At 40.1% G+C, this 14,745-nt stretch overlaps 1 protein-coding gene and 1 long non-coding RNA gene across 26 annotated transcripts in view; one reads left to right on the top strand and one right to left on the bottom strand.

Annotated features, from left to right (window-relative positions):
* The window catches only part of AMN1 (antagonist of mitotic exit network 1 homolog), a 68,629-nt gene extending 56,626 nt beyond the window's left edge, over positions 1-12,003 (bottom strand). For 5 of the 25 annotated variants that reach the window (XR_015164121.1, XM_086401445.1, XM_086401455.1 and 2 more), the window contains exons 1-2: positions 11,126-11,254; positions 7,949-8,012 (exon numbers count right to left, since the gene is read on the bottom strand). Coding sequence is in view for 4 of the 25 variants with exons in the window: in XM_086401444.1 (XP_086257570.1) it covers positions 11,126-11,163 (38 nt within the window). In the remaining 21 variants the exon portion in view is untranslated. Of the gene's footprint in view, positions 1-7,948; positions 8,013-11,125 lie in introns of all 25 variants that reach the window. The other 20 variants (XR_015164120.1, XM_086401444.1, XM_086401451.1 and 17 more) reach the window with 7 other exon arrangements.
* LOC147372496 (uncharacterized) lies at positions 11,260-14,539 on the top strand. The gene is made up of 2 exons (XR_015164133.1): positions 11,260-11,678; positions 14,364-14,539. It is a non-coding gene; the product is annotated as an uncharacterized LOC147372496 (long non-coding RNA).
* Positions 14,540-14,745: the final 206 nt, after the last annotated feature.

Genomic DNA, 14,745 nt, shown 5'->3' with positions numbered 1-14,745 from the left:
TCATTGCAGTGTGAGGGCTTCTCTCTAGTTGTGGTGTGCGGGCTCAATAGTTGTGGCGTGCAGGATTAATTGCCCTGCAGCATGTGGAATCTTCGTTTTCCAACCAGGGATTGAACTCGAGTCCCCTGAATTGGGAGGCAGATTCTTAACCACTGGACAACTGGAGAAGTCCCTACTGAGATTGAGTAATAAACACGCCTCTTGCAGATTAAAAACATTACACTATAGAAAATATGAACAGGCCAGTTATGAATTTGAATTAAACTGAATCAGTAATTTAAAAATCTCCCAACAAACAAAACTGCAGGACCAGATGGCTTTATAAGTGAATTCTACCAAAAATTTAGGAAAAAAGTTAACACCTGTTCCAAATAAATCCAAAAAAAATTGCAGACCAAGGAACACTTCCAAACTCATTCTGTGAGTGAATATCATCAATCTGATACCCAAACCAGACAAAAATATCACAAAAAAGAAAATTACAGGCCAACATCACTGATGAACATAAATGTGAAAATCCTCATCAAACTATTAGCAAGCTGAATTCAATAGTACATTAAAAGAGTCATCAGGGATGGGATGAATCAGTCTCATCCTTGAATAGTTCAATATCCACAAAGAAATCAATGTGTTATACCACATTAACATATTGTAGAAAAATATCATCCTCTCAATAAATGTAGAAAAACTTTTGACAAAATTTAACATCTAGTTATGGTAAAAACTCTCAACAAAGTTGGTATAGAAGTAATGTACTGTAACATAATAAAGGCCATATATGACAAGCCCACATCTAACATCATACTCAACAGTGAAAAGTTGAAGGCATTTCTTTTAAGATAAGGAACAAGACAAGGATACCACTCTTACCAAGTCTATTCAACGTAGTATTGTAAGTCCGAGCCACAGCAATCAGAACAGAAAAAGAAATAAAAGGAATCGACATAAGAAAGGAAGAATTAAAACCATCACTGTTTGCAGATGACATGATACTACACATAGAAAATCCCAAAGCCACCAATCTAAAAAACCATATTTGATCAGTGAATTCAGTAAACTTGCAAGATACAATGTACAGAAATCTGTTGCATTTCTGTATATTAACAATGAACTATCAGACAGAGGAATTAAAAAAAAAAACACTCCCATGTTCAACTACATCAAAAAGAATAAAATACCTAGGAATAAATATAACTAAGGAGGTAAAAGATCTGTACTTAGAAAACTATAAAGCACTGATGAAAGAAATTGAGGATGATACAAATAGATGAAAAGATACACTGTGTTCATGAACTGAAAGAATTAGTATTGTTGCAATGATCATACTACTCAAGGCCATCTACAGATTCTATGCAATTCCTATCAAAACACCACTGGCATTTTTCAGAGAACTAGAAAAAATAATCTGATAATCTGTATGGAAACACAAAAGACCCCTCAACAGCCAAAACAATCTTGAGTAAGAAGGACACAGATGGAAGTATCATGCTTCCTGATTTCACACTGTACTACAAAGCTACAGAAATCAAAACAGTATTGTACTGGCACAAAAACAGACACATTAGGTTAAATGAAGCAGAACAGAAAGTCCAGAAATACACATTTTGGTCAGTTAAACTATGACACACGGTCAAGAATATACAATGAGGAAAAGACTGTCTCTTCAATAAGCATTGCTGGGAAAATTGAACAGTTACATTTAAAGAAATAAAAGTAGAACATTTTCTCATACCATATATAAAAATAAACTCAAACTGGGTTAAAGACTTCAACAAAAGGCCTGAAACCATTAAAAATCCTAGAATAAAACATAGGTAGTTAAGCTCTCTGACATTGGTCCTACCAATACTTGTAGGGTTATTTCTCCTCAGGCAAGGGAAACAAAAGCAAACATAAACAAATGAGACTAAATTAAACTAAAAAGGTTTTGCAGAGTGAAGGAAATTATCAACAAAACAAAAGGCCACCTAGTGAATTTAAAGATATTTGCAAACAATATTTCTGATAAGGGTTTAATATCCAAAATATACAAAGAATTCATACATCTCAACATTAAAAAACAAACAACTTAAAAAATGAGCAGAGGACTGGAATAGATACATTTCCAAAGAAGACACACAGATGGCCAAGAGGCACCTGAAGAGATGATCATTTCACTCATCATCAAGGAAATACGAATCAAAACCACGAGATATCAACTCACACCTGTTAGAATGGACATTATCAAAAAAAGAAGTAACAAGTGCTGATAAGGATGTGAAGAAAAGGGAAGCCATGTGCACTGCTGGTGAGAATGTAAATTGGTGCAGCCACTATAGAAAACAGTATGGAGATTCCTCAAAATAGAACCACCATATGATCCAGCAATTCCACTCCTAAGTATTTATCTTTAGAAAACAAAAACTAATTTAAAAAGATAAATACTACACTACGTTCAATGCAGCATTACTTATAATAAAGATATGGATGCAACCTAAGCACCCACCAAGAGCTGAATGGATAAAAATGTGATATATGTTGCAAAATGGAATATTACTCAGCCATTAAAAAGAATGAAATATAGCCATTTGCGACAATATGAATGGGCCTAGAAGGCATGATGGTTAAGTGAGATAAGTCAGACAAAGACAAATACTATGTAATTTCACTTATATGTGAAATCTAAAAAACAAAACTGAACATAACAAAACAGATATAGCTATAGATTTAGAGAACAAATAGATGGCTGCCAGAGGGGAGGGGATGGGGTGAGGAAAAAATAGATGAGGGGGATTAAGAGGTACAAACTTCTGGTTGAAAAATAAATGAGTCATGGGTATGAAATACACAGTGTATAGAATATAATCAATAACTATAAAATATCTTTATATGGTGAGATATTATAACTAGATTTATTGCAGTTATTACTTTGAAATGTGTAGAAATACTGAATCACTATTTTGTGTACACTAATACTACTAGTATTAGTATTTTGTGTACACTAATACTACAACACTAATATAGTGTTGTAGGACAATTATGGAGAAGGCAATGGCACCCCACTCCAGTACTTCTGCCTGGAAAATCCCATGAATGGAGGAGCCTGGTGGGCTGCAGCTCATGGGGTCGCTAAGAGTCGGATACAACTGAGTGACTTCACTTTCACTTTCCACTTTCACGCATTGGAGAAGGAAATGGCAACCCACTCCAGTGTTCTTGCCTGGAGAATCCCAGGGACGGAGGAGCCTGGTGGGCTGCCATCTATGGGGTCGCACAGAGTCAGACACGACTGAAGTGACTTAGCAGCAGCAGCAGCAGGACAATTATACTTTTAAAACAAAAAACAAATTTATAGAAAGATATCAGATTTGTAATTACCAGAAGCAGGGGGAATTGGATGAAGGCATTAATCTTTAAGTTATAGGACTTATAGTACAAATAGGTGCTAGGGATGGAATGCACAACACAGCAAATACAATTAACACTGTATGTCACATATAAAAGTTGTTATGAGAATAATTCCTAAGAGTTCTCATCATGAGAAAAATCTTTTTTCTCTGTTCTATTTTGTATCTATATAAGATGACAGATGTTCACTGAACTTACTGTATATGTCAGTCAAGTCATTATGCAATATATTTCAAACTTACACAGTGCTGCATGTCAATTATTTCTCAATGAAACTGTGAGAAAAAGTTGTACTGTAAAAAAAATGTCTCTAAAAATATGTTTTGTAATTATGTATTCATGAATTTGCTAATCTACTACAGGATGCTGCTATATGACAGTTCATCAACTGCATGCTTCTGAGTTTCCACTGGAAAATAAATGTTAATAAAAGTTAAATTTAATAATCAATATATAAAAATAAACACTAGAAACAAAAATGAAAGAAAACAACTTTGTATACAAGGTATGAGAAATGGGATGTATTTCTATATGAAAGTGAAAGTCTATCAGTTGTGTCCAATTCTTTGAGACCCCACTGGTGGTGGCCTGCCAGGCTCCTCTGTCCATGGAATTCTCCAGGCCAGAAAACTGGAGTGGGTAGCTGCTTCCTTCTCCAGGGGATCTTCCTGACCAAGGAATCAAACTCAGGTCACCTGCCCTGCAGGCGGAATCTTTACCAATGGAGCCACCAGGGAAGCCCCAAAATACTGGAGTGGGTAGCCTATCCCTTCTCCAGGGGATCTTTCTGACCCAGGAATTGAACTGGGGTCTCCCCATCACAGGTGGATTCTTTACCAACTGAGCTATCTGGGAAGAATAGGCAGGAATATAGGTTGTGTTTCTGTTATGGAAAGAAAGGGAGTAATTTTATACAGTAACTTTGTAAAGTAAAATTACTGATTACTCCAAAATCAGAAAAAGGACTAATACAAAGTCTAAATGAACATAGAAAGTTGCTTGTTTATAAATTTCATGTTGAAAGGTGAAATTTAGCTAAACTTAAATAGATTTATTTATAAGAGTTTAAAAAATGAGCTCAGTAATAAACTGATACAAATTGGAGGTTCCCCGTCCCCCGTGTTAAAAAGTTTCTTAGATTACTGATCTGTTCTTAATGTTATAAAAGGTTTTACTTTACCTTTTGTGTAATCTATCTAGAAACTAAAGATTCTGTGTCTTAGCAAAATAATTTCCTATGCTTCATATTATCTTTATCAGGTCTGTAATTAGTTAGGAAAACTGAACCTTTGCGACAAGAGGTAAGGCTTTTTGGTTTTATAAAAAAAAATTATTTATTTACACTAATTTTTGTCTGAATTTTCATACTGTTCATGGGGTTCATGGGGTTCTCTAAAGAACCTCTTGATGAAAATAAAAGAGGAGAGTGAAAAACTTGGCTTAAAACTCAACATTCAAAAAACTAAGATCATGGCATCTGGTCCCATCACTTCATGGCAAGTAGATGGGGAAACACTGGAAACAGTGACAGATTTTATTTTCTTGGGTTCCAAAATCACTGCAGATGATGACTGCAGCCATAAAATTAAAAGACACTTGCTTCTTGGAAGAAAAGCTATGACCAACCTAGACAGCACAATCAAAAGCAGAGACATTACTTTGCCGCCGACAAAGGTCTGTCTATTCAAGCTATGGTTTTTCCAGTAGTCATGTATGGGATGTGAGAGTTGGACCATGAAGAAGGCTGAGCACAGAAGAATTGATGCTTTTGAACTGTGGTGTTGGAGAAGACTCTTGAGAATCCCTTGGACTGCAAGGAGATCAAACAAGTCAATCCTAAAGGAAACCAATACTGATTATTCATTGTAAGGACTGATGCTGCAGCTGAAGCTCCAATACTTTGGCCACCTGATGCAAAGAGCCAACTCATTGGAAAAGACCCTGATGCTGGGAAAGATTGAAGGTGGGAGGAGAAGGGGACAACAGAGGATGAGATGGTTGGATGGCATCACCGACTCGATGGACAAGAGTTTGAGCAAGTTCCGGGAATTGCTGATGGACAGGGAAGCCTGGTGTGCTACAGTCCATGGGTTGCAAACAGTCGGACACAACTGAGTGATTGAACAACAGCAAAATGTTATTAATATGTGTTCCAGAAATTACATGAAATTCTTAGAAATCTGACACATCCTAGTATAATGTTATCAGTCATCTTAAAATATTGTATGTCATAGAAATAACTGAATTTATCTGACAATTTTATCATTTTTTTAAATAGGGAACTCTCATCAGATCTTTAACCATGGCTATTTTTAACTCTTTTGTCATTCACAGAGGGTTATTGTTCTACTCTAATTCTTCTCATAAAGCATTTACAATCAACTATAGGCTGGAACAACAGAATGGTTCCAAATGGGAAAAGGAGTATGTCAAGGCTGTATATTGTCACCCTGCTTATTTAACTTATATGCAGAGTACATCATGAGAAACGCTGGGCTGGATGAAGCACAAGCTGGAATCAAGATTGCCAGGAAAAATATCAATAACCTCAGATATGCAGATGACACCACCCTTATGGCAGAAAGTGAAGAGGAACTAAAAAGCCTCTTGATGAAGGTGAAAGAGGAGAGTGAAAAAGTTGGCTTAAAGCTCAACATTCAGTAAACTAAGATCATGGCATCTGGTCCCATCACTTCATGGCAGATAGATGGGGAAACAGTGGAAACAGTGTCAGACTTTATCTTTTTGGGCTCCAAAATCACTGCAGATGGTGACTGCAGCCATGAAATTAAAAGACGCTTACTCCTTGGAAGGAAAGTTATGACCAACCTAGATAGTATATTCAAAAGCAGAGACACTTCTTTGCCAACAAAAGTTCGTCTAGTCAAGGCTATGGTTTTTCCTGTGGTCATGTATGGATATGAGGGTTGGACTGTGAAGAAAGCTTAGCGCTGAAGCTGAAGCTCTAATACTTTGGCCACCTGATGCAAAGAGCCAACTCATTGGAAAAGACCCTGATGCTGGGAAAGATTGAAGGTGGGAGGAGAAGGGGACGACAGAGAATGAGATGGCTGGATGGCATCACTGACTCGATGGACATGAGTTTGGGTAAACTGTGGGAGTTGGTGGTGGACGGGGAGGCCTGGCGTGCTGCAGTTCATGGGGTCGCAAAGAGTCGGATGCGAATGAACTGAACTGATACGCCAGAATGCTTTGTCTTTGTGTAGATTCACAGAAAGGACCCTGACAAGTACTCTAGAATATAGCTTTCTGATAATTTTAAGATCACACCAGTAAACTAAGAATTTCTAGAACTCTAATGGAGAAACTGCTTAATTCATAAAACTGGTAACCCAAGATTAGGGAAAATAAAGATTAATTCCAAGAGCCCAAATGAACTGATGAAAATAACTAACTTTTATGACTTTTCTTGAAACATTGTTGGTTCTTTAATGCTTGTTTTCCAGATTTAAAATCTTTTTTTCCCTCTCCTTCTAAGTTATCTAAATCTACAACAATTTGGTATACTTTTGTAAACAAAAATGAAACATTTTTTTCTCCTTATCTGATTCCTTCAGAATTAAAACAAATTTTAAAAACCATGTTATTGACTATTCCTATTTTCATGGCAATAGATATTTGCATAAATTCAATTAGAATTTGTTTTCCCTGTAATAGGACATAACTGTAATAGGACATAACTGCTAAGTACTTGGCTTGGCTTCTTAGCATAAAGAAGCTTTTAAAGATGTAACCTGAGTTTCCTTGTTAAGTCAGTTTTAAGTATCTAAAGTTGACTTAAAAAAAAAATATATATATATATATTTGTTTGTTTGTTTTTGGCTGTGATGGGTCTTAGTTGTCACACAAGGGATCTTTTGTTGGCACGAGGGATCTTTTGTTGCCACACAGGCTCCAGAGATAGCGGGCTCCAAAGTTGTGGTACATAGGGGCTTATTTGCCCTAGGGCCTGTGGGATCTTAGTTCCTGACCAGGGATCGGATTTGGGTCCACAGTATTGGAAGGTGGATTCTTAACCACTGGACCACCAGAGAAATCCCTAAAGTTGACTCTATAGAGTCAATAAAGGACCTTGAATATTACCAAAGCTTTGATTGGAATATCATATTCGAGAATGCACATAAAATCTATTCTTGCTGTACTTATGTAAATAACAAGTCAAATTTAAAGAGACTAGACTTATTTTACAAATTACTTACTATGATTATCTTTGGTAAAAATGACTATAGAGAGAAAAATTATGTTTAAACAGAAAACTTTGACATACCCATAATCAAATTCTAGTCCTGCTTATTTTCTTGGGTTTTTGTTTCTAACTGTAAACTGGACTGGATCCTGAACTCTTATGGTTTTCTCTAACATCTGGCTAACTCTTCAAACTAATATTTTCAATTTTCTCCCACCCTTCTGACTTGAAATTAAAACTAAAACTGTTCTTTTCCTCAAACACTACAAGATAAAGCTATAGGTCTTGATATAGACTTCAGAGAATTCACCACAATGGATCATGTATAGACAAAAAATCAACCTTCATACTTACTTCTTCTATGTAGGCCACTCAGACCTCAGCAGAACACCTGATGACATCATCACTGACATTCAAACTGCAAACCAGGAAAATCTATCAGTTTAAAACTGCCATCTTCATTCCACCATCTAAAAATCTAAGCTCAGCTCCAAAAATTTTCTTGACTGGCTGCTCTCTAGACTCAGTAACTGCATTTATACTTTGTTCCAACTAATCTTTAATCTTTGCCTTTCTTTTGTTTCCATAGTAATACTTATTAAATAACTGATTGCTTATACCATATAGAAGATTACTTACATGGAAGCTTACCTATCACACCACCTCCTAAAATAAGGCATCTTCATGTTAATCCCATCCAAAGTAACCATGACATAGTTCAGTACTATAAGACACTAATATAATACTGAAAGGCTTATTTCCACCAGGTCCATAAAGCTTTCTGTGGTCTGCTTCTAAAACAAGACAATGCCTCATATATTAAAACCTAGAGATTCAGTTTATTGGAAAAGACACCAACAAAAAACTGCACTTAAATCTCACTAGGAGAGACTTTATCCTCTGAAAAACTATAATCACAGTAAGAATCTAGAAATTCTTTAGCCAGAGTTATTTTAGACAACTGCATAGCCTTAGACACCCTAACTACCCAAGATGGAGGTGCATGTACTATTGTAAGAGAGCAAGATGAGCACAGCCCTTAGCAGGCAGCCATTGCTGTGCCTCACTACTCTGTACTCTGTTACTAGGCAACAGGTCTTGCTCAGTCATTGCTCAGTGCCCCAGTAGGCCCTGCCCACAAGTAACTGTCAATGAAGGGCCGTTAGGGAAGTGATTTACCCAAGGGTCATTGGTGTGGTGGTCATTAGGTGGAAAGTGAAGTAAGAGGCAGATTTGGGCCTTCTCCTGGAGGCCCTCCAGCTCACTCAGCCTTGGGCCAGCAGGTGAGCTGGAGCGCCCAGGTAACACACTAAGAACTGTGTTCTTCTATAGGGCTCCAGAGCCCTTACTAAGGCCCTCCACTAGCCTTGGCCCAGGCCTTGAACCTGGTCTCCGCATCTGGGTGGTTTGAGGAGACTGAGGGCCAGTTGGGTTGAGTGCCTGGCTCCCTCAGAGATGACATCTGGGCAGGATGTGGGAACCTGGCCCTGAGAGATCTGCCAACTGAGATCTGCCTCCTATTAGCCAGAACTGGGCTCTTGGAGGGTGAAAGTTGTGCTTTGGGACCTTGCCCTTTCTTGTCAAGACACAGAATAACATTCATTTGGTAGAGATTTACAGGAATGTTGTTACCTGATCACGACCTGACCTCAAGAGCAAAGGATCTTACACAAGAAGTTTGTAACAACTAACCACGCCACTCCCTCACCTTTTACTTTTAAAGGAGCTTGCTGAAAGCTTTCAGTAACTTTGGGGTTCTTAGAGCATGAACCACCCATCTCCTTGTATGAATCTGTAATAAATCTCTGTTTCAAACTCTAATGTTTTATTATTGATGCGCCTCACTGGGCACACGGACTTGTGATTCGTTAACAGCATAACTGGTTAAAAAAAAAGTTTCTATGCTAATATACCAAAAAGATCTGAAAGACTAGATGCCAATCTTTCATCAAATAGGCAACACTTCTGAAATATGGGTTCAATCCCTGGATCAGGAAGATCTCCTGAAAAAGGATATGCCAACCCACTCCAGTATTCTTGTCTGGAGAATCCCATGTACAGTGGACCCTGGCAGGCTATAGTCCATAGGGTCGCAAAGAGTCAGACATGACTTAGGTGACTTAACACACACACACTTCTCTTGATTATTTAGTTGGAAATCTCTGCTCTGGAGAATCCTTTTCAATACTTGGCTGTTATTCTCCTGATAGTCATCATCTTAGCCTCCTTAATGCATTGGATCCTCTCTAGAGTTCTAAATGTCTTCAGCGGCTACTCACACATCAAATGTTACCCATTAGTGTTAGACAACTGGAAGAACACAAAGACCCTACTGCCAGTACCCACGGTGACTGTGCAACTACCAGTAAGGGCCATTACAAAACCATCCATCCCAACGCCTACACTGAAGGAGCAGTGAGAGTAACACTATATTGGTTCACTCTCAGCTTGCTGAGAGAATGACTGAAAGTTGGGGATTTTTTTAAATAAAATAAATAGAGACCAGGCTTGAAAAATCCCTCAGAGTGACCAAACCAGTTAAGTCACATAAGCAAAACCAAATCTAGTTTATATCATGAACATAAGTGAAACTTATTTCTTATAAATGCCTCTGACAATCAACTTAAATCATCTTCTTAAAATAGCCTAATCACTTTTAACCAATCTCCTACCATCTGTAAACTCCTAATGTCATAAACCATTGCAAAGGTTAAAGAACTTCCTTATGCTCACTTTATAAGCCATCCTACAATGACATGCTTATAAAATATTCATATCAAGTTAAGCTCTCTGAAATTTCTTTTAATACTAGGCAGTTACAGGCCATAGCGTTACAGGGAGGAGTAAATTTAACATACTTAGAAGACTGCCTAGTATTAAAAGAAATTTCAGAGAGCTTAACTTGATACGAATATTTTACAGGCATAGAAAATCCCCACGGACAGAGGAGCCTGGCTGGCTACAGTCCATGTGGTCGTAGAGTCAGACACGACTGAGCGACTAAGCACAGAACGCCATGAGATAGGTAACTGTTATTATACTAACTTTGTAAGGTTAAGCTACTCTCCATAGTCATACAGCTGGAGAATGGTAGACCTGGGAGCTGAACCCAGCAAGCGCAATCAGGGATTTAAGCGCTGTGTCAAAGAATCAATAATTATCCCCATTACAGTAACTGGGTGTAACTCTGCTGAAGGCTTTTGAGAGCCCCGTCCAGTGTTTTGTTTTATTTTACTAAGGCTTTTAGCTCCTGCCAGAGACAGGCCATTGCCAGGAATCGCCTGGGCGAGGAGCTGTCAAGGCTGAGTTCGGACACCTATCGGGGGACAGAGGGGCAAGCCTGCCGGGCAGCCCACTTGGCACGATTTTTCTCAGCCAGGATAGGAAAAATCACGGACCCAGGAGCAGAAACAGCCTGTGGACCTCCTCGATGGGAGGCAGGAAGGGGGCGGGGATGGGGTGCCGTGATGGGTGGCGGGCGCGGGCTGTGCCGGGGCGGGGCGAGAGGAAGGCGGGCCGGGGCGAACTCACAGATCCAGCAGCTGACTGACCCGCTGGGGGCTGGGCATCGCGGCCGCCCTTCGGAGCTTCTTCCGCGGTCCCGAGGCCGCGGAGATTCAGCCAGAGACCGTCTGTCAACTCCCGCCTCCAGCGCAACGCGTAGTCCCTCGTGACGTCACCCGCCTCTTCCGGTGACCAGGCGCCGGCGCTCTCGCCACTACAGAGGGAGAGCGTAGCCCCCTCGGGGCGGATCCCTGGATGCTGAGTCCGAGAGACAGTGTGATAAACTAGAGGGAAATCTTGGGCTCTGAGAAGGACTGCGTGAGCTGTCATTCTGCAGTCCCGCCGGCGCGGCTTGGGCGGTTTCCCTCGTGGGCTAGCCAGGTGCCGGACCTCTTCTAGTACCTCCTGGAACCTCGCGGCTCTGCGCGTGGCCGCTGTTACTACAGGGGTGCATTTCATGCTGGGCCCAGCGTTAGTGGATGCACACCGGAGACCCTCTTAGATACAGAAACCATGACCGTCAAAGGGCGTGTTTTAGAGGACTGGAGAGTGACGTTTATCGAGCACTTCCTGTAAGAAAGTGAGCACTAAACTACCTGTTTTCAATAAGTAACCATATTTTGGTCTTCCCTGATGGTACCGTGGATAAGAATCAGCCTGCCAATGCAGAGGGCATGGGTTTAATCCTTGGTCGGGGAGGATTCCACAGGCGTCAGAGTAACTAAGCCCGTGAGCCGCAACTACTGAAGCCTATTTTACTAGAGCCTGTGCTCCAGAAGAAGAGAAGCCACTACAAGGAAGAGTAGCCTCCTACCCGCTACTGCAACTAGTGAAAGCCTGCGTGCAGCAACAAAGACCCAGCATAACCAAAAATAATAAAAAGTTAACCATATTCTTTTAATCCTGTGAAATCGGAATTTGTTGTTGTTAGTCAAGTTGTGTCCAACTCTTTGCGACCCCATGGACTGCAGCTTGCCAGGCTTTCCTGTCCTTCATCTCCCAGAGCTTGCTCAAACTCATGTCCGTTGAATCGGTGATGCCATCCAATCATCTCATCCTCTCTCGCCCCCTTCTTCTCCTGCCTTTTATCTTTCCCAGCATCAAGGTCTTTTCCAATGAGTTGGCTCTTTGCATGAGGCGGCCAAAGTATTGGAGCTTCAGCTCAGCATCAGTCCTTCCAATGAATAATCAGGATTGATTTCCTTTAGGATTGACTGGTTTGATCTGCTGCTGTCCAAAGGACTCTCAAGAGTCTTTCCCAACACCACAGGTCGAAAGCATCAGCCTCGGTACTCAGCCTTCTTTATGGTCCAACTCTCACATCCATACATGACTACTGGAAAAACCATAGCTTTGACTGTATGGACACTTGTGGGCAAAGTGATGTCTTTGCTTATTAATACATTGTCTAGGTACGTCATTAGAGAAGGAAATAGCAACCCACTCCAGTGTTCTTGCCTGGAGAATCCCATGGATGGAGAAGCCTGGTAGGCTGCAGTCTATGGGGTCGCACAGAGCCAGACACGACTGAAGCGACTTAGCAGCAGCAGCAGCAGCAGGTATGTCATAACTTTTCTTCCAAGGAGCAAGTGTCTTTTCATTTCATGGCTGCCGTCACCATCCACAGTGATTTTGGAGCCCAAGAGAAATTAAACCAGTCAATCCTAAAGGAAATCAGTCCTGAACATTCATTGGAAGGACTGATGCTGAAGCTGAAACTCTAATATTTTGGCCACCTGAAGCAAAGAGCCAACTCATTGGAAAAGGCCTTGATGCTGGGAAGGATAAAAGGCAGGAGGAGAAGTGTGCAACAGAGGATGAGATGGTTGGAAGGCATCACCAACTTGATGGACATGAATTTGAGCAAGCTCTGGGAGTTGGTGATGGACAGGGAAGCCTGGCGTGCTGCAGTCCATGGGGTCGCAAAGAGTCAGATGTGACTGAGCCGCTGAACTGAACTGAACTGAACTGTTTTCATTTTTTTCCCCATCTATTTGCCATAAAGTGATGGGGCCGGATGCCATGATCTTAGTTTTTTGAATGCTGAGTTTAAGCCAGCTTTTTCACTCTCCACTTTCACCTTCATCAAGAGTCTCTTTAGTTCCTCTTCCTTTTCTTCCATAAGGGTGGTGTCATTTCCATATCTGAGATTGTTGATATTTCTCCATGCAATTTTGATTCCAGCTTGTGGTTCACCCAGCCAGGCATTTCGCATGGTGTACTCTGCGTATAAGTTAAATAAGCAGGATGACAATATACAGCTTTGACATACTTCTTTCCCAATTTTGAACCAGTTGTTGTTCCATGTCCAGTTCTATCTGTTGATTCTTGACCTGCATACAGCTTTCTCAGGAGACAGGTAAGGTGGTCTGATATTCCCATCTCTTTAAGAGTTTTCCACAGTTTGTTGTGATCCACAGAGTTAAAGGCTTTAGCATAGTCAGTGAAGCAGAAGGGGATGTTTTCTTGGAAATCTCTTGCTTTTTCTATGATCCAACAGATGTTGGCAATTTGATCTCTGATTCCTCTGCCTTTTCTCAATCTAACTTGTACATCTGGAAGTTCTTGGTTCACATACTGTTGAAGCCTGGCTTGAAGGATTTTGAGCATGATCTTGCTAGCATTTGAAATGAGTGCAATTGTATAGTAGTTTGTACATTTTTGGCATTGCCCTTCTTTGGGATTGAAATGAAAACTGACCTTTTCCAGTCCTGTGGCCATTGCTCAGTTTTCCAAATTTGCTGGCATATTGAATGAAGCACTTTCACAGCATCATATTTTAGGATTTGAAATAGCTCAACTGGAATTCTATCACCTCTACTAGCTTTGTTTGTAGTGATGCTTCTTAAGGCCCACTTGACTTTGAACCCCAGGATGTCTGGCTCTAGCTGAGTCATCACACCATCATGGTTATCTGCATCACTAAGATCTTTTTTGTATAGTTCTTTGTATTCTTGCCATCTCTTCTTAATATGTTCTGCTTCTGTTAGCGTTTCTGTCCTTTATTGTGCCCATCTTTGTGGAAATGTTCCCTTGGTAATTGGAATTATTTAGCTTTATTTTACAGATGAGAACACTACATGACTACAAAAAGCTCAGTAAGAATTTCATCATAGAGGGGGCTTGTATTCAAATCAGAAAGAATTCTAAAGAAGGGGAAACTTTCACCTGGTGGAATTCTCTCTACTTGGTTATACTGCAGAGTACTTGCTACTTTTCAATTCTTTGTAAATTAATTTGTCATTTATATGTCTTCCTTTTGCAGACTTTTGAAAGTTGGAAGACAGTATTGTTCATTTCTTCAAGATGCTGCTTATTCAATCACCACACTTTTACCAGTGCTGAAGGAGGGCAAGAATTGTGCTGGGTGCTGAGGATTCAGTGGTGAACACTTGAACCAGACAAATAAAGGGCAATCGAAATAACTGTTAAATGCTAAAATGGAGTTAGTTCTATTGAAACACCATGGAGGGGTGGAGAGGAGAGCAGATCAGAGAGAAAAACATAGTCTGTTAGGGACTGCAAATAGTTTGGGGTTGCTACAATGGAGAGTGGTGAGAGGCAAGTATAAAAGAAGAAATAGGCAAATTTTTTGTATGAAGAGTAACATACTAATAGTATACATATTTTCGTTTTTGTGGGACATT

This window comes from Bos grunniens, chromosome 5 (genome assembly GCF_055505025.1).
Source record: "Bos grunniens cultivar Pamir isolate PY7600 chromosome 5, Bosgru_T2T1.0, whole genome shotgun sequence".
Classification (NCBI taxonomy): domain Eukaryota; kingdom Metazoa; phylum Chordata; class Mammalia; order Artiodactyla; family Bovidae; genus Bos; species Bos grunniens.
The sequence above is the reverse complement of the archived record's forward strand: the minus strand, read 5'-3'. Positions and strand labels throughout refer to the sequence as shown.